Source organism: Cajanus cajan, chromosome 1 (assembly GCF_000230855.2).
Source record: "Cajanus cajan strain Asha chromosome 1, NIPB_CcT2T_4, whole genome shotgun sequence".
Taxonomy (NCBI): domain Eukaryota; kingdom Viridiplantae; phylum Streptophyta; class Magnoliopsida; order Fabales; family Fabaceae; genus Cajanus; species Cajanus cajan.
Genome location: NC_138517.1, coordinates 22514780 through 22533427, shown reverse-complemented (window position 1 = coordinate 22533427; position 18648 = coordinate 22514780). Strand labels below are relative to the sequence as shown.

General features: G+C 43.1%; 1 protein-coding gene and 1 long non-coding RNA gene across 2 annotated transcripts; one reads left to right on the top strand and one right to left on the bottom strand.

The window, feature by feature from the left end:
• The first annotated feature begins 3766 nt into the window (after positions 1-3766).
• On the top strand, positions 3767-5557 carry LOC145953915 (uncharacterized). Its single transcript, XR_014431136.1, has 3 exons — positions 3767-3798; positions 3890-3987; positions 5263-5557. It is a non-coding gene; the product is annotated as an uncharacterized LOC145953915 (long non-coding RNA).
• Positions 5558-9982: 4425 nt separating this feature from the next.
• On the bottom strand, positions 9983-12014 carry LOC145952996 (uncharacterized). Its single transcript, XM_083066233.1, has 4 exons — positions 11827-12014; positions 11129-11583; positions 10342-11041; positions 9983-9989 (listed from the first exon to the last, which is right to left on the bottom strand). The coding sequence occupies exons 1-4, from the start codon at positions 12012-12014 to the stop codon at positions 9983-9985; spliced, it is 1350 nt and encodes a 449-aa protein (XP_082922359.1).
• Positions 12015-18648: the final 6634 nt, after the last annotated feature.

Here is an 18648-nt window from a genome sequence, read left to right as displayed (position 1 = left end):
AAGATCTTATATGTTTATTCAATCAATTTATTCTGTATTGTAGAGTGTTTGAAATAAGTGAGATGAAGTTGTCCCAACTTAACCAATCATCTCAAATCTAAATATTTGATTTACAACTGTGTTAAATATTAAGAACAAAAGTTTTATCCTTTATATAATAATTTTATTCGGTTAAAGGCTAATTGTCTCGTAAGAAGAATACATATAATTTATATCCAAAAATAAATCAAGTTATTAGTAGTCATGAATAAAAATATGAAATAACTCGTTACAAGACTATTTTGTAAAAGTTTTAAATTTAGAAAATAATATTTAAATACTCTTAATTTTAAGGTGTGTAAACATAATATTGTATGTTTTTGCTTTATGCATGTTGTCATGATTTGTGATGTATTGGTGTGTTTTAATTGTTATGATGTGTTACTAGCTGTTTTATAGAGTTCTAAGGGTTAAAAAATTCTTGAGAACTAAGTTGTTTAAGTTGATACTAAAGTTGACCCAAAACGGAAAAAGATATATAAGATTTTCAAGAAACATGAACTCTATAAGTTCATTTCCTCGAAAATTTAGAGAAAAGTTAACGAGATAAGTTTTGGAGTTATGGGATTGTTTCTTCTTTTGACTTCACCAAGAGCCTCTAAATCTCCCTTGAGGTTGAGTTAAGGTGGTTGAAGCTAATATTTGAGCCCAAGAAACCTGAATTTGTAGAGAGAAGTCAACCTTGAGAGTTTAAAAGTTCTTCTCTTTCTTCATTAATTTCTTGTGTTTAGGAAGCAATCAAGGTAAGAGAAGCTTGTTGTTTGATTTTTTGAAGTTGATTTGTGTTAAGTCTAGTTATTAATGGATGTTGGGTGTTGAACCAAAACCCAAAGAATCCTTAAGTCTAGATAAATTGCGTATGCATGTTGATTTTGTTGTTGAATTCATGTGGTTTATGTTGTTTAGAGATGGAGTGATGGGTTGCAAGTGTGAATGAAGCTTGGATGATGTTGGAAGAGTGTTTGCACCATGGTGGTGTAAAGCATTATCTCATAACCAGATGAGCTTTGCTGAGCGAGCTTTCAAAGTATCAAGGCTAAAGCAAAAAAAAATTGTGTTCTCACTCAACGACACATGCATCACTTGGCAAGAATGCATATGGAGGATAAACATCATGAATTCTCGTTGAGCAAGACTATCTTGTTGAGCAAAGAAGACCCACAAAAGCTTTTGATCACTAAGCAAGAATGTCTTGCTAGGCTAGAAGACCCACAAAGAGTTAAATCATTGAGCGAGAAAAAATCACTTAATAATGGGAGGTACAAAGCCTTTTTGTTTGCTTAACAACCTCCAGCTCCTCAACAAGGAGCTCCATAGAGCTTGCATCGCTCAATGAGCAAAAATAGCTCCTCAAAAGCTTTGTTTCCATGAACACTAAGATAGATGATTCTTTTATTATATTGTGATGATTTTAAACAATTTAAGTTTTGTTTATGATATTCCATGTAGAAAATGATGATTATTGATGATGAACTTAAGGTCGTTTAAAATGAGTTGAGTGATTTATGTTGGTTTATCATATGTTGATTAAGTTGAGGTGTTGTAGTGTTGTAAGTTGTTTCTTTCTAAACCAAGTGGATTTTGATGTTGCTTTTGCATTATTTTTACTAAGTTGAAAGTTGATGAAAAACTAAAGGGGAATGAGTTGATTTTAAGTTGAAAGATCTCAGTGTGTGGATCTGAGTTGTGGTGCTCTAAAAATTGAATATTGAAAACTCCTAGTGAGAGGGTTAGCTCTTGAAAGGACAATTGTTTTTGTAAAGTTGTCCCCTCTATAATGACTCGACAAGTCACTACATTAGCTACTATACAACTATTATGTGCGGAAGGTTAAATTACATGCATCAGAATTAGAGTTTGTATTACAACTAGTAATTGGTATCTAATACACCACATATATATATATATATACATACACAAAATGCAGTACCAATTGCAAAATAAACCTAAGTGTCGATCAATGTCTATGCAAAATCTGACTACTCAAGAGTAGCCTATAACCAAAACTAGTCACCTCCAACATGACTATCCTCCAACTACACAAGTCATCCTGCTAATCTAGCCTGCTCCCATACCAAGTATGATCAACGCAATTCCCACCATAAGAAAAACACAAGGTAAGCTAGTGAAAAGAATTCAACATGCAACTTATAATACTTCATCATATCAAAATAATTCATCTTACAACAAAATAACATCATCATAGCAATTGAACAACTTACAACATATTCATCATGTCAACATACATAAATTTACATCATCTAATGCGTTGTTATGCATATCAACTATAGAGATCCCCTACATCTTAGGTTGAGTAATTTAAGTGGCTTGGCCCTACCAAATCACAATGACTGATATAATACCAGAATCAATGGCTGAAGTTGAGGTCAGAAACAACATCTAACATAAAGCTAAAAAAATATGGCTAGCATGATGGCATCCTTGCTAGCATTGGTGGAGAGATGGTGACCAATGTGAAGGAAGCCTTGACTCCTTGGATCAAGCTCTTCAAGGTGGGGGTGTTTTAGGATGGAAACCAAAAATGGAAGGGTGAGGTGAAGGTATTTGATGAAAGGTTTGATAAGGGGACTCTAGGTTTTGGCTCACTCCATGGGTGATGAAGGTCACTTCTAAGGTTTTCTCTCAAGGTGGAGATAGGTAGGGTTCTTGGCCAAATTTAGACCAAGAGAGACTAAGAAAAATATTAAGGCACAAAAGGCTCACTTAATATTATAACTTCCAAAGTGATTACAAGTGGGATAGCCTAGGGTATTTATAGAAGGGAGGGAGCATTTAGGGTTGCATTTGAGAGTGTATGGCTGAAAATGCAATGCCAAATGCACTTCAAATGAAACCTAAAGTAACCCTAGATGCTACTTGGTGGCCAAGGATGAAATCTTTGGGTTTGGCTAAGCTACAACTAGGTGCATGATAAGACCATGCAACCTAGGTGCCCTCCACTTGGGCCTAGGCCTTGCCAAGTCCAAAAATAAATCCAATGCTCACCAAAAATACGTCTAGGCCTATTTTCTCACCTTAATAAAATAACCTAGTCCAAAAATAAGATCCTATAATCTAAGGCACCCCATAATACAAGGGTAAAATGAGAAATACAAGTGAAAATATATCCTATGACTAAGATACCCTAAAATACAAGGGTAAAATGGGAAATACAAATAAAATAAATCCTGTCTAAGATACCCAAAATACAAGGGTAAAATGGAAAAATTAAAGACAAGGGAAAAATAGGAATAAAAATAAATTATATGCTAACTGTTCTTACCGGAAATCTGCTGTAGAGCTGATCCGTGTAACATTGTAAAAAAAAAAAAAAAAAAAAAAAGAGGCTGATTCAGTAGCCCAGAACGGGCCGTTTCCAAACTGGAACGGGCCGTTCCACACTACTGAATTGAACTACATTTTGTAGTTGAGAACGGGCCGTTCCGGCAAGGAGAACGGGCCGTTCTAGGAAGGAGAACGGGTCGTTCCGGAGGGAGAATGGGCCGTTCCGAAGGGAGAACGAGCTGTTCCTGAGGGAGAACGGGCCGTTCCGGATGAGTCCCGGAACGGGCCGTTCTGTTTTCAGAACGGGCCGTTCTGGGCGTGGATTTTGTGCGTGATCTGGGAGTTCAGAATGGGCCGTTCCGGTATCGGTACGGGCCGTTCTGGCCACTCCGGATTGCCTATAAATAGGGGTGAGGGGGGGGGGCCGTGAGGAGTTCTGGTTCTAGAGAGAAGTTTTAGAGAGAAGGTCTCTGGGTCAGTGAGCTCCTTTCTCTCCCAAATTTCTCTGTTTAACTCCTTTTCTCCTCTAGATCAATAACTCCTTCTGTCTTTTCTTGAAATTCAGATTAGAAAGCTTGTTTTGGGAGGATTGAAGTTTCGAGTTGAGCCTCGAGGGGAAATTCTACTTTTGTTCAGTCTTTGGCTATTTGAGCCAATCTTCAGGTAAGGGAAGCTAGATTGTTTGCATGTGGCTGAATTTGTTAGTTTGGATGAGAGTTTTGAACTCTCTGAATAGTTTTAGGCCGGGCGCAGGTTGAGCGTGTCAGGCGTGGAAGAGCTTAGAGCTCTTGGGTTGGTGTTAGGCCAGGCGCGAGTTGACGGCACTGTGCTTGAATATATTTATGAATGAATTGATGCTTATGCATGTTTAAAGTTGAAGTTTTAGATCATGTATGTATGATATATGATGTATGGTGAGGTGTGATTCATATGTATGCTTTGTGATGATATATATGAATGTTTGAATATGATACGTTCATATGGTATGTATTGATCATAATGGTAGGTAGACCATTTATGATGTATGATGCATTATTGCATGTGATGTCTTATGACATGTGTATGGTTGTTGATCATGATGGTGGGCAGACCATTATGATGTATGATGCATGATTGCATGTGATGCCTATGGTATGAGTCTAGCCTAGGACTTGAGGAGAGGAAAAATATTTTCGAACTAGAAGAGCTCACATAGAGTCTCTTGAGAGTGGTGCTTGGATAGGCCACTGATATATGAGAGTGGTGCTCTGGGAGGCCACTGGATTTGGGAGAGTGGTGCTCAGATAGGCCACTAGGTTGGGTGAGTCTCCTCTAAGTCCTTAGCTAGTGTTGGAGCGGGGTATGAGGTCGAGGGTTATTCCCTTAACCAAGTACTCGGGAAGGTGCGTGGATCCTTGCGGATAGTCGGTGGGCGAACTCCACTATTGACTTGGTTAATGCATGCCAAGGTCGTGGTAAGCCCGTACCCAGCTGTGCTATACCTGACGGTGGATCTGGACTTCCAAGTGTGTAAGTGACATCATCCGAGTAAACCCGAGGGAGGATTATATCCTGTTTAGCTGTGACCGAGCGGGCGCTTTGGGCGTGAAAACGGTTGGGGTGGTTTCGGTAGGATGGAATGTCACTTATACAGCTCTATTGTTATGGAGATCTCCTAGGTGTATGCGTGACGACGCATTAGATGATTGATATGTATGCATACCTGTCATGAGTTGCATTCATTGCATGATTATTAATATGATGAAGTGTGGTGTTTGACTTCATGTTTGGTGAATGAATGATTGATTGAGATGAAAGGTTCCTTAGGGACAGGTTTTGGGATGCATGTGTAGTATAGAATTTTTATTCTGTACTTGTATTATTGATCTTTGAATTCTAGCTTACCCTTCTGTTTTCCATGTGGTGGAACTGCGATGATCATACTTGGTATGGGAGCAGGTCAGGGATAGCTTGGGAGTAGAGATGATCGTTGTGAGACGAGGAGCTGAGTCTCGTGTTTTTAGTTACCATTCTGGGTAACATTTTTTTTGTCAGTGCTTGACCGGCACTAAGGAATATTTTGGGATGACTGTATATATATGGTGCTATATTTTATATACAGAAACTTAATTATTTCGATCTTTATATTTATGCCTGTATGTATGTGTTATCCAGTTTAATATTCTCTTAGTTAACTAGTTGTAGTGCGATTCCACTAAGTGTAGAGACCGTGGCGGGTCGTTACAATCCGCCTGGTAAGATCGGTGAGCCTCCTTTACTAGTACGCTGGTGCTCCAAGATGGGGGTGGTACCTGCAAAAGAGACTCCGATGCTAAAGTTAGTGTTTGTGGGAGTATGAATCTCGTATAAGTAATGCACTTACCTTAGTGTGAATTAGGGTTGCTTTGGGCCTTGGGCCTGAGATAAGATATGATAAGATCAGATAGTGGATCTCGTCTGGAGCGAGATCCCTTGAGATCAGTTATGATCTGCTTAAATGTCGAGCTGACGTCGCGTAGCGCGTTCCCGAGGTCATCTTGTGCTGTAACGCCGAGCTGGGAGCTCGGCCTTGCAGTACGGACAGTACACTAGCCCCCCGAGCTCCGACGACCATAGGTCGAGGAGTTAAGACCGAGCTCACTAGAGGGGAGTGACCTTTCGCGTACGTTGGCCTGTCAAGGTGCCACGTGTTGTAACCGTCGTTTCTCGTTTCGGTAACCAAGGTTGGCGCGTTAATGGGCGTGACGGTTATGTAATGATGGTTTTCATCCATCATGATGGGCCTCATTAAATGTGTCGCCAGTTGTGCCCCCTGGCCGACACGTGTTGTGGCCGTTTGGATTTTGGAAAAAAGCATTTTTCTCGCATTCGCGCCTCTTGGCCTCTCACTTTACTCATTTTCGCTTTCTTTCTCGCTTGGCTTCTTGCGCAAGCTGCTTTGTGCGCCTACCTTTCCGTCCGGTCTCCGTTGCTATTTTCACAATTCCCGTTGCCGTTTCCGGTAACCCTGTCATTATTAGGGTTGTTTTGTGAGGGAGAGTGCCAGGTACTTCCTTTCTACAATTTTCTTTTTTCTTTGCCCCGAATCTTCTTTTTCTTTAATGGCTGGTGGAAGTGGTGCCGGTTCTTCTGCGCCTACCAGGGGCAAGGCGCGCGACAAGGTGGTGGCCACCGGGAAGGCTGTTGTCGAGAAGAAGGACTCGCCTCCGCCCAAGGACCTGGAGCTGGGCATCCCTGGTTACAACTGGGTCAAGCGTGAGATGGCGGGGGTCCAGAGCATTTTCCAGTCCTTTCTTGAGGTTAATGGGATCCCGCAATCGTGTAGGGTTTGTGACCCTTCCATTTCCCGGATGATCCGGCTTGAACCCTGTCAGACCGGTGAGGGCGTGTACATGGGGAAGTCTACCAACCCTCCTCATTTCTATATGTATCACTGTTTTTTTAGGGATTTAGGTGTCTGTCTTCCCTTTACTCAGTTTGAGTGTGATTTTTTGAACTTTGTCAACTCGGCTCCTTGCCAGTTGCACCCCAATAGTTGGGGTTTTTTGAGGGCTTTTCAAGTTCTGTGTACGGTTTTACGGATAGAGGTGTCTCTTCCTGTCTTCCTTCATTTTTACCAATTAAAGTTAGGCGTTCCGCCATACGACACATTATCTCTGAGTGGGAGTAGGGATGGGGGTTTGTTTACTCTCTACTCCCAGTCGTACAAAAATTTTAAACAAGAGTTTTTCCGAGTCGCTCTTGTGAATGTCGACCCCTTGGAAGATGGGGCATTCTACTTCGGCGTTCTACCGAAATTTCCATTCTATTGGTGCCCCCGACCGTCTAGGGTTCATGGGGTGGGCCAAGTGAAGCTGACGGCCTCGGAGGCGGCCGCCATCGAGAATCTTGCCGCGCTTCCTCGTCCGCTGGATTGCAAGCTCGTTCTGTCGCTTGCGAACTCGGCGTACAGGGAGAGGGGCTTGGAGAGTGAGTATTTTATTTTTTGGTGGCTTGTTGGAGTTTGTGTGACTTTCCTTTGCCGATGTGTTTTACTTCCTGTCTGTAGGTATCATGGGGAGGAACCTGTGGCGTGAGCTCAAGCATCGCTACAATGTTACCGAGCTCGAGGTTCCCGAGCCTCGAGAGGAGGATGCTTCCCCCCTGAGGGTTAACCGAAAAAGGAAAAGGGGAGTGAAGGAGGTCGGGGGGACCTCTGCCCCTCCGGACTCCGAGGAGGTGACCTCCAAGGCTGCCGATGCTGACGCGATGGACCTTACTGAGAGTCTGCCGCCCAAGGAGGCTCCTCAGGTGGCCTTTGAGGAGATGGCTCATGCTGCTGAGCAGGTTGCTCAACCTGTCAAGGTGGTGAGTACCTTGTCTCTTCGGCTTTTTGATGTCTTCTATTGTGTTTTCCTGTGTTCTGACCTAGGGTCGTCCTTCGCAGGCAAGAGATGCTGCCGAGGCGGCAACCCAGGCCGCTGGGTAGGCCGCCCATGCTGCCGAGGTGGTGGCTCCAGCCACCGAGCAGGCTGCCCATGCTGCTGAGGTAAGTGGTGTTTCCTTACTTTCGTGATTTCTTGTATGTTGTCTCTTTTTTCTTCCTTTTTTGACGTGGCGCTGGTTTTCGCAGACGAGGTCGGAAGTGCCTATCGTGGACTTTCCAGTTGCCGAGCAGGGGACGCCGGCTTCTGCCTCTGTCGAGACTCGTGGCAAAGGGCCGAGTCTTGAGGTTCCCGTGTCCACCCCTGAAGCTTCGGCGCCGTCGTCTGGTTCGTCACAGGGGGCTTCCCGGAGCCGATACCTAGCCCACCGCTTCGGGAAGGGCCTTTCAAAGGTGTGATTGGACCATGTGAGCGGCTCGGCTGGCATGGATTCGCTGTGGAGCGCGGGGGTGACTGCCAAGAAGTTCTTCTCTCAAGGCTCGCTGAGCTCCGAGAACCAGGGGCTGATAGATGTGGATAGCTTTGACGCCGCCCAGGTCCTTCTGCAGAGGGCTATGGCCATTATGGGCCACTGGAAACCTCAGTGGTCCAAGCAGCAAGAGGACCTGGCCAGATTGAGGGGTCGGGTTCAACCCTTAAGGGACGAAAACAAGGTCCTGAAGGGGGAGAACAAGGTTCTTAAGGAGGAGAACGAGGGCCTAAGTGTCGAATTGCGAGCCGCGAGGGGGGATCTTGCGAGGGTGCAGAAGTCCCTGGAGATTGCTCTGCGTTCGAACGAGAACTATGCTTCTCAAGTGGGCGAGCTGCAGGGATTGGCCTCTTCATCCCGAAGTCGGGTGCGCTTCCTCGAAGATGAGGTGACGTCCTCTCGTGGTCGGGTTCGCTCTTTGGAGGATGAAGTGACCTTTCTGAAGAGTGAGCTGGCGACAACGACCAAGAAGCACCTCTGTGACGAGGTCATCGGAGGCAAAGAGGAGGAGGTCGCCACCTTGAAAGCGGAGCTGGCCAGGCAGGAGGTGGTGAGGGAGGCGCTGGATAAGAAGCTGGAGGAAACCGAACAATCTCTTGTGGTTGAACACAAGCGGGGTTTCCTCAAGGCGGCTCGCTAGGCAAGGCTTCTTGCCCCGGGGTTCGACTTCTTTACCCTGCACATGAAGAAGGTAGTCCGCTTTGGGAAGCTGGTAAAGGAGGACGACCTCGAGGGCAGCTCCAGCGAGAACGCCTCTGTGTAGGCCATTTTTGTTGTAGTTTATTTGATGTTTTTCTGTTTTATTTTCCTGTTGGATTTTGAGTACAGAACTTTAGGATATTGCTTTGTGTATATATATGTTTTTCTCTATTTTTGTTGTTTGCGATGTGGGACATGTGTTTGACATTTTGTTGTTCGTACTTAATTTCGGGATTTTGAGTATGTCTCGTACGGGTTCAAGCTCGACCTTGGATTTTCATTATTTAACTCTTGTAAAGGTTCGTACTCGACCTCGAGTTGATCATGTCGCGGTTCGGACTCGACCTCGGATAAGAGTGTTGAGGTTCGTATTCGACCTCAGATTGGAGTGAAATGATTTTATTAAGGTTCAGATTCGACCTTGGATAAGAGTGTTGAGGTTCGTATTCGACCTCAAATTGGAGTGAAATGATTTTATTAAGGTTCGGATTCGACCTTGGATAAGAGTGTTGAGGTTCGTATTCGACCTCAAATTGGAGTGAAATGATTTAAGGTTCGAACTCGACCTTGGATAAGAGTGTTGAGGTTCGTATTCGACCTCAAATTGGAATGATTTAAGGTTCGAACTCGACCTTATAATAGAGTTAGGCAAATTTTTACGAGGTTCGAACTCGACCTTGGGTAAGAGTATTTAAGGTTCGTATTCGACCTCAAAATTTTAACGAGGTTCGGGCTCGACCTCGGATAAGAGTCTTTAAGGTTCGTACTCGACCTTATAATTTTAACGAGGTTCGGGCTCGACCTCGGATAAGAGTATTTAAGGTTCATACTCGACCTTATAATTTTAACGAGGTTCGGACTCGACCTCGGATAAGAGTATTTAAGGTTCGTACTCGACCTTATAATTTTAACGAGGTTCGGACTCGACCTCGGATAAGCGTTCTTAAGGTTCGTACTCGACCTTAGGGAGGGTGAAAGAGGTTGGTTCGATTTCATCCTTTATAAAAACAAAAAATAACAATATGGATTGAGCCAAATGAGTAATTTTATTTATTATGTATGTGTGCCTCGTTAAAAGCCCTCTCAGTCAAAGACTGAGGCAGGAAAAGAGTGCACAACTTCGTTCATAGAGAAAAAGGAAATGGAACTTAAGGAGCTACGGTGGGGGGATCCCCCTTGCTTTGCTTGCTGGACGAGGAGATCTTCAGGCTCTCGGCGTAACACTGCCGAGCTGTCTTCTGATTTGCTTTGACGGAGATGATTTTACCGTCATTCCCTGGGAATTTCATGGTGAGGTGTGGAGTGGATACCACCGCTCCGAGCTGATTCAAGGTTGGCCTCCCGATAATGATGTTATAGGAGGTGTTGGCCTCCACGAGGAGGTATCGAACCATGATTCTCCTTGTATCCGGAGGTACTCCGAAAGTTGTCAGTAGGTCTACGTACTCGCGAGTGTGAACTCGCTCTCCTGCAAAACCAACTAGGGGCTCCGTATGAGGTTGGATGAGGGAATGGGGGACGTCTAGCCTGAGGAACGTTGGCCAGTACAGGACGTCGGCCGAACTCCCTTGGTCAATGAGTGTCTTCTGTACTTCCCAGTTGGCGACTTCCACGACGATAACCATGGGATCATCTTGGTTAGAGCTGACACCCGTGTAGTCCTCGTCGGAGAAAGAGATCGGCGGTGAGCTTTGGTGCGAGGCTGAGGTGGTAGAGTGGATGCAGTTGATATTTCGTAGGTGCCTCTTCCGGGCCGAGCTGCTGGCGCCTCCCCCAGCGAAACCACCTGCGATTGTGTTAATCACTCCCCGTAAGGGGGCTATCCCTGTCTCTTGGCTTATCTCGGCTTGCACTGCGCCGCCAACATTTTGTTGGGAGTCAGAGGGTTGGTCCGTGCGAGCTCCAGAACCTCGGCCTCTGACTCGCCCCCGACCGCCATAGCCTCCTCGGTGACCGTGCTGTCGCTGGATGTACTGGCCGAGGTGACATGCTTGGATGAGCTCTTCGATACGGTCTCGGAGCGTGCGACACTCCTCCGTGGTGTGACCGTGGTTCCTGTGGTACCGACAATGTTTGGACTTGTCGGCGCTGTTGGGAGTGTGACCTGGTGGTGGTAGGGCGAGTAGGTTGTTGTTGCTGGCTTCTTCTAGGATGTGGACTCTGGGTGCGTTCAGGGGAGTGTAGAAGTCATATCTCCCCCCTCTGTTTGCCCTAACCGACTTCTTGAACTGACTGTCATTGTTGACTTTGATCTTATCGTTGTGCCCCTGTTCTGGCTTCGCTGGTCCTTTTTCGCGAATCTGGTCACGGAAGGCGGAGTGTTCCTCCATCTGGATGTAGCCTGCAGCGCGGGCTCGGAGCTCGTCCATGTCACGGGGAGATTCGCGACACAGGCTGTCGACGAATGGCCCGGGCTTGAGTGCCATGAGCATGGCATGTAGGGCGACCTCGGGATTTAGGTTCCTGATCTTGATCGAGGTGGAAGCGAATCGATCCATGAACGCCCGGAGTGGTTCGTCGTCGTTTTGTTTGAGACTGGCCAGGGTGGCTGAAGTGACATGGTGAGGTCGCCTCGTCGCATATTGCGTGGTGAACCTCCTGACTAGGGTGCCGAAGCTGTCGATGGACTCGGCAGGCAGTTGGGTATACCAGTTGAGCGCGACCCCTTTAAGTGAGGTCGGGAACACCCTACACAGGATAACATCGTTGTTAGTGTAGAGATTTACCTGTGTTGTGTACAGGTCGATGTGCTCATCCGGGTCCGTCGTGCCATCGTAGCGGTCGAGGTGGAGAGGCTTCCACCTGTGAGGGAGTGGTGTCTCCATAATGCCATCCACAAAAGGGTGGCGGCAGAAGGTTGCCTAATCCCCCGCGGCATGAGTAGGAGCCTTGTTGACTTCATGGGTCGGCTTGTGCGTCGGTGCATGAGACCGATGTGAGGCAGGTCTGGGGGTTGGAACCCTAGTTGAAGTCCGGGATTGGGAGACTGAGTGTGCTTCTTCCTCGTGGAGGTTGCTCGCCTGAGGCTGATGATCAGAGGGACGCCTAAGGAGTTGAGCGCGAATACACTCGTTCTCGGCGCGCAACGCCGCCAGGTCGACCTCATTGGCGATTCGCATTGCCGCTAGGTCAGTTTCGTGCTTGGCATGCATGTTGCGCAGGTCGGCATCGTATTGTTGCCGCATCTGTTCGACTTGGTCGATTAGTCTCCTCAACGTGGCTTCGTTATCCATGGCAGTTGAATGTTCTGCGTCGTTTGTCGCGCGTCTACTATGGCTTCTGGTGAATACCATGTGTGTGGCCGATAAGAGCTGTCTCGATCGGCCCCACGGTGGGCGCCAAATGTTCTTACCGGAAATCTACTGTAGAACTGATCCGCCTGGTAAGATCGGTGAGCCTCCTTTACTGGTACGCTGGTGCTCCAAGATGGGGGTGGTACCTGCAAAAGAGACTCCGATGCTAAAGTTAGTGTTTGTGGGAGTATGAATCTCGTATAAGTAATGCACGTACCTTAGTGTGAATTAGGGTTGCTTTGGGCCTTGGGCCTGAGATAAGATATGATAAGATCAGATAGTGGATCTCAACTGGAGCGAGATACCTTGAGATCAGTTATGATCTGCTTAAATGCCGAGCTAACGTTGCGTAGTGCGTGCCCGAGGTCATCTTGTGCTGTAACGCCGAGCTGGGAGCTTGGCCTTGCAGTACGGACAGTACACTAACAAAGCTTAGGAGAAAGATCAATATTCTTTAACCATAAGAAGCATGCCTCTAGGGGTGTTAGCTCCCCTATCCTCTTCCAATCTCCTAGCCATGGACCTATTGATGGGTCCCACATGAAGCTCCAAGGATGGTCCTCCATCATTTCCTCCTTCTTGGGAAGGATTTGACCTTAAATCTTTAAGCTCATCCATTCCATTGGTCCCTTCAAAAGATGTGAGACCACAATTAGTGAAATAAAATACTAAAACTTACTTACACAATCCTTAAGTACATGATTTAGATGAATGAAAGCGTTAGGGGCATTGGGGAAGCCAAAAGGCATCACTAACCAAGCACATAGGAAAATTTAAAAAAATTTGGTGACCCCATGCAATTCATTCATCAAATCATCTATCTTAGGGATTGGATGCCTAAACTTTATTTAATGATGGCTTTCATAAACGGTGCTCATCCTCTATTGCCATCTTTCTTTGGCACCAAAAGAATGAGGATGGCACAAGGGTTAAGGTTTTCTTGAACCTAGCCCTTCTTTCTCTCCAAAAAGAGAATTCTTTTGTTTTTGTTTTTGTTTTTGTTTTTGCTTTTCTCCTCTTCATCTTTCTTGGCTTTCAATTTGAGTTGGTCCTCACTCATTTGAAAAGGTGATAGAGGACACCACACAAATTTCTTACCCAAGTGTTGGAAACTTATTTTATTTGTGAGGCCATCATGGATTGTTTTCTTGTCAAATTGCCATGGCCTCCCAAGAAAGACATGACTAGCCTCCAATGGTATTATGTCACACAAAACTTCTTTTTTATATTTACCAATGGAGATTGGTATGCTTGCTTGTTGATTAACTACAATACCTCTTTCCTCATTGATCCATTGCATTTTGTAAGGTTTAGGATGAGGTTTTGTAGTTAAGGGCTAACTTATTAACCAACCTAGTACTACAACAATTTGAACTAGACCCGCTATCTACAATGAGAGAACAAGTGTTTTCTAAAACTTTGCATTTTGTGTGAAACAAGTTCTCTCTTTGAGATTGGTCAATTTCACTTGGTTGATTGTTAAGAAGCCTTCTAACCAATAGTAAGTCTCCTTCATAAGGTAAGATTTCTTCCTCGGAATCTATGGCTTCTTCTTCACTACTAGAGGAAGATGAAGTAGCTTCATCAAGGCTATTATAGTAATCTTGGGCTTTTAAAATCATAGTTTTCTTTGTAGGACATTGAGAAGCAATATGTGTTCTTCCAAGACACTTGAAGCACTTGATGTCACTTGACTTAGATTCTTTGGAAGGTGCTTTGAAAGATGATTTTTCTTTTTCTTTATCTTTTTCCTTTTCTTTTTCTTCTTTGGGAAAAGGTTGGGAAGAGTGGCCCTCTTTCTTAAAACTCTTAGAATAAGAGGGAGTGGAGTCTTTTTGAAAAGATTTTCTTTTTAGTTGATGCTCCACCCTTGAGAAAAGTTGAATAAATTCATTCAAATCTCTATAAGGAAAAAGTTCAACTTTGTCTCTTATCTCAAGATTAAGACCACTTTGAAATCTAGAGATTGTGGTCCTCTCTTCCTCCCTAATCCCAGCCCTCATCATTAGCAACTCCATAGATTGTCTATATTCTTCCACACTACATGACCATTGTTTTAATCTTTGAAGTTTATCCATGAGTTCTCGGTCATAGTATGGAGGAATATGTCTCCTTCTCAAGGCACTACGGAGCTCATTCCAATATTGGATTAGGGGCTCTTGATTTATTCTCCTTTCTTTTTCTAAGGAGGTCCACCAATACATGGCATGCCCTTGGAAGCTAAGGGTTGCCAAAGAAACCTTCTTTTCTTCACTCACTCCATGGTAAGAAAAAAGTTGTTCAGCTTTCATTTCCCAATCTAAATAGGTTTTAACGTTGTCTTTGCCATGGAATGGGGGAAGAGTGATGTTGGGTTCCTTATTGGAAGACTCCTTATGTCATGGTTGCCTTGGGGGTCTTTGATAGTAATCATCATTGTGATGACTATTATAGAAGTTATCACTTGGAGGTTGGGTGTGATGCCCTTCCTCCTCATGAATACTTGAAGGTATTCTAACCCCCTTGCCCTTTGAGGACTTAGGTGAGGGAAATCTAGGGTTTAATCCACTAGCCTCCCCTCCGACAACTAACCTTGCAAGTAGTTGTCTTATTTCCTCATTATTTCTAGCATTCTCTTTTTCTAAGTTTTTCCTCTCTTTTTATATTTTCCTCCTCCTTTTTTCTCAAATACTCTTTTAATTCTCTAAGTTCTTCTCTAACACTAGGTCTAGTACTACAAGAATTATGACCATGTACACTAGAATGATCACTCATCTTTAATCAAGAAAAGGTTTTCACAAATATGTTTCAAAAAGGTTGGCAAAAAAGGTTTTCGCAAAGAGTGAGTGATGAAAAGATTTTCACAAAAGGTTTTCAAGGTGTAAGATTGGTATGAAAAGGCCTTAGTGTACAAATTGAACTATCAAGGGAGGTGGACTACAAGGAATCACTTAAAAACCAAACATTTTCAAGTAAGAATCACTAAGCCTTTTCGCACTTTTCTCACAAAAAAAATTTCACAATACTTATGTGTGTGCACGGCCCCCTAGTAGGCAACTTGTAGCCTTATAAAACAAAGCAAGGAAGAATAAAGAACCTAAGCAATTATACTACCAAAGCCATAAAGCATGCAATAAGGCAATTAAAGCATGTGCTAGTCGGATTCCCTAGGGTGGGAACTTGAAGTGACCTTGGTGGTATTCAAGCCACTCCCACAAGCACTACTCAAATTACCCTAAGACTAAGAGGTTTAAAAAGGCCATTTACAAACCAAAATGAATGAATAGAAAGGCAAAAAACACAAAAGGCCGAGAATTGAACAAAAAGAAGCAAGTAGGAAAGAAAATTTGCAAGTCTTCAAGTCTTCAATTCTCCACCCCCTTCACAATGAACACCCAAGGTTAGCCTTTCAATGGTGTATGCACTCTTTGATTTGGTGTAATCCTCCAAAGCACCTTGAACTCAATTTGGACAGCCCCTCCACTCAATTCACCAAGAGAGTGTGTGGTGTTTAGAAGCTTTCCTCACATAGGTCAAGAAGAGACCAAAACCCAAGAGTACAAGAGGCCAAGGAAGAAAAACTAAAAAATCACAATTAAAAAAAAGGCTAAACTCAAGTGGAATTGATGAGACAAACTTAAGAGTAGAAAGAAGACATAAAACTAAAATTAAGGCACATTAAATAAAGGCAAACACTCAAAAGATTAAGTCATAAAATGGCACTAGAATGGAATTCAATCAAATAGGTCTAAAATGAATAATGCACTTAATATGTTTGATAAAAGGTTTTATACAACCATACAATTTTTGTTCAAAGGTCCAAGAATAACTCCATTGCTAAGATAGGAAAATTTTGGTCCCAAAATTCACAAGTCTAGCAAAGGTTCCCTTTTTACTTGTTTTTAATTCTTTTGTTGCTTTTCACTTGTTTATGACTCATTTTTTTTCTTTAGAACAATGTCCAGCCACTTTTCCTTTTTTTTTTATATTAAAGTTCTTCCTTTGCTTGGGTTTTACACTTGTGTCCAAAAAATGAATTAGCAAAATTTTAGGAGTATCCTTTTAATATCTTGTGATGGCTTAATGAGACAATAACTTAAGTGATTTTTAAAAATTTTAATGTGTGTAGACACCCAATTTCGTCCAGGGGCATACAAACAAGGAAATGGACCTCTGTTATGAAGGGAAAGAGCTCCCGAAGCATGCAAACAACAAGATAGGACATCAGAAGGCTTAAAGCCCAAATAAATTGGTTTTAGTGGCCCAGAACGGGCTGTTCCAAAATCGGAACGGGTGTTCCAAGCCACAAAAAAGGCCTAAAAACCTAGTCTGGAATGGGCCGTTCCAAAACTAGAACGGGCCGTTCCAAACCAGGCAAAAGGCCTAAAAATAATAGGCTGGAACGGGTCGTTCCTAAGCCAGAACGGGACGTTTCAAAATTGAAACGGGTCGTTCCAAAATTGGAACGGGCTGTTCCAAGTGACAAAAAAAGCCTCAAATCTTAATTTGGAACGGGTCGTTCCAGCATAACAATTATGTGTTAAATGCACCTTTGGAACAGGCCGTTCCGATTTCAGAACGGGTCGTTCCAATATATGCAATTAACACATAACGGTCAGATCCAGAATGGGCCATTCTGATTTTGGAACGGGCCGTTCTGGCACCCTTCTGATGCCTATAAATAGACAGCTCGGGCACAGTTCTCAAGACCCCAAAAATTTTATCCAAGACTCCTTAGAGTTCGAAATTTCTCTATCTCTCTCCCTCCTATTGTATCTCTTGAAATTTGTAAGGCATATTGTAGTGTGAAAGGTTGTCATAAAGCACCTTCTCCATATTTGAAGATTCAATAGAGCTCGTTCAAGAGGTATTTCAATCAATCTTCTACTATATTTTATTTCTCATCTTTATCTTCATCTTTTATTTATAACAAACACAATCATGTAGATATTTTAGGATTAGTCGTATAATTTAAATTTTAAGCATGTAAATAGTCATCAATAAAAGGGGATTTAATATTTATATTATTATTGCTTATAAGAGCACCTCCAACGGGAGGTGCTTATGCTGTCCCTTAAAAATAAGCTCCAGTGCTTAGAAGCACTTCCCATTGGAGTAGTCCTAGCTGGCATAGAAAGTTGCTTATTTTTTAGCAACGGAGCTTCAGCAAGCAACGTTGCTTAGCTCTTATTAACTGTACCAAATTTTATAAAATGTAGTGTGAGGTGTCAAAAAGTGTAGTATAAGTTGTAAAAAGTAGGAGTGCTTATAAGCAATTTCCATTGGAGCAAAAATTATAAAAATATAGTATGAGTTGCTTATGAGTGACGTGGCACAGTAGGACCCATTTAAAGTGATTGGGAGTTGCTTATAAGTAACTCCCATTGTAGATGCTCTAATGTTAACTTCATCATAGGGTATCGATTAAGGGCGTTATAGGGGTGCTTAAAACCTTCCTTACACGTAACCGACCCCCGAACCCAATTCTGGTATCAAGGCCATTATTGGATTTTAAAAAAAACCTTTTCTTTTTCCAATATTTTGAGTAAAACATTGGTGGCGACTCCTAAGAACCTATTTTCAAAACCATTGATTAAGGATTAGTCTGGCGTCCGGACATTCCTTAATTGATGAGATTTTTAAAAGGATGTCAAAACCATAGGTCGCAAGATCAGAAATTTTCAGATTGCGACAAATAGCGACTCCACTAGGGACATTTAAAGAGGGTCAGGCCCATTTAATTGATGAAGTTAATAAAATAAAAATATTAATTTAAATATTTTTCCCCTTTACTTTGTTTGCTTTATTCGTTTGGCTTTAATATCTGTTTGCCTGTTTAAATTTCGCATATGTTTGAAATAAATTGCACACAAACCTTTCCACACAATAGTTCCCCCCCACACCCGGGGGCATGAGGGTATTAAACATAAGGAGTGGTTGACGTAAGACCGACCCAAGTTTGGCCTTGGAGCCTATGAGCCTTGTCGAAAATCACACTCAAGGTGATAACCGGTTACTCTAGCCCAAAATACTGCGACAGACCTTAGAGTTTGCCAGGTGACGGCGATAGAGATACTGGGTCCCTATAATGGGGGCACCTTGGGGATCTTAAGACCAGTGAGATTAGAACTGTCCTATACAATGCACTTTTCTTGTAGGGACCACAGACCAAGGATTTAAACGTGACTGTTTACGGGTGTATGTTGATTGAGCATGTGTGTGTGCATTTGTTTGCATTATTTGTTCTAATAAGAGTGGATTAATTTTTTTAAAACAAGCAAACTGATAATAAAAATATTAAAAAAAAATAAAGAAATATATACCCCTTTTGTACATTCTTAGGTCATCCCATTAACATCATATAGGTAGTTTCCTTTTTGTAAAAAAAATCAATAAAATAAATCTCATCTTTACCATGCATCATTCCCCTTTAGATAATAGAAACATGATAAAGATTAGGCAAAAAAAAATGACATGCATT

Bases quoted from the DNA above. Each gene is read 5' to 3' on its own strand.
- LOC145952996 (XM_083066233.1), bottom strand. From the start codon at position 12,014: ATGCGAATCGCCAATGAGGTCGACCTGGCGGCGTTGCGCGCCGAGAAC. The intron at 11,584-11,826 runs GTCTCATGCACC...TATCCTGTGTAG, and splicing joins CCCAGACCTGCCTCACATCG to GGTGTTCCCGACCTCACTTA. The intron at 11,042-11,128 runs GTCAGTTCAAGA...TCCACATCCTAG, and splicing joins GATCAAAGTCAACAATGACA to AAGAAGCCAGCAACAACAAC.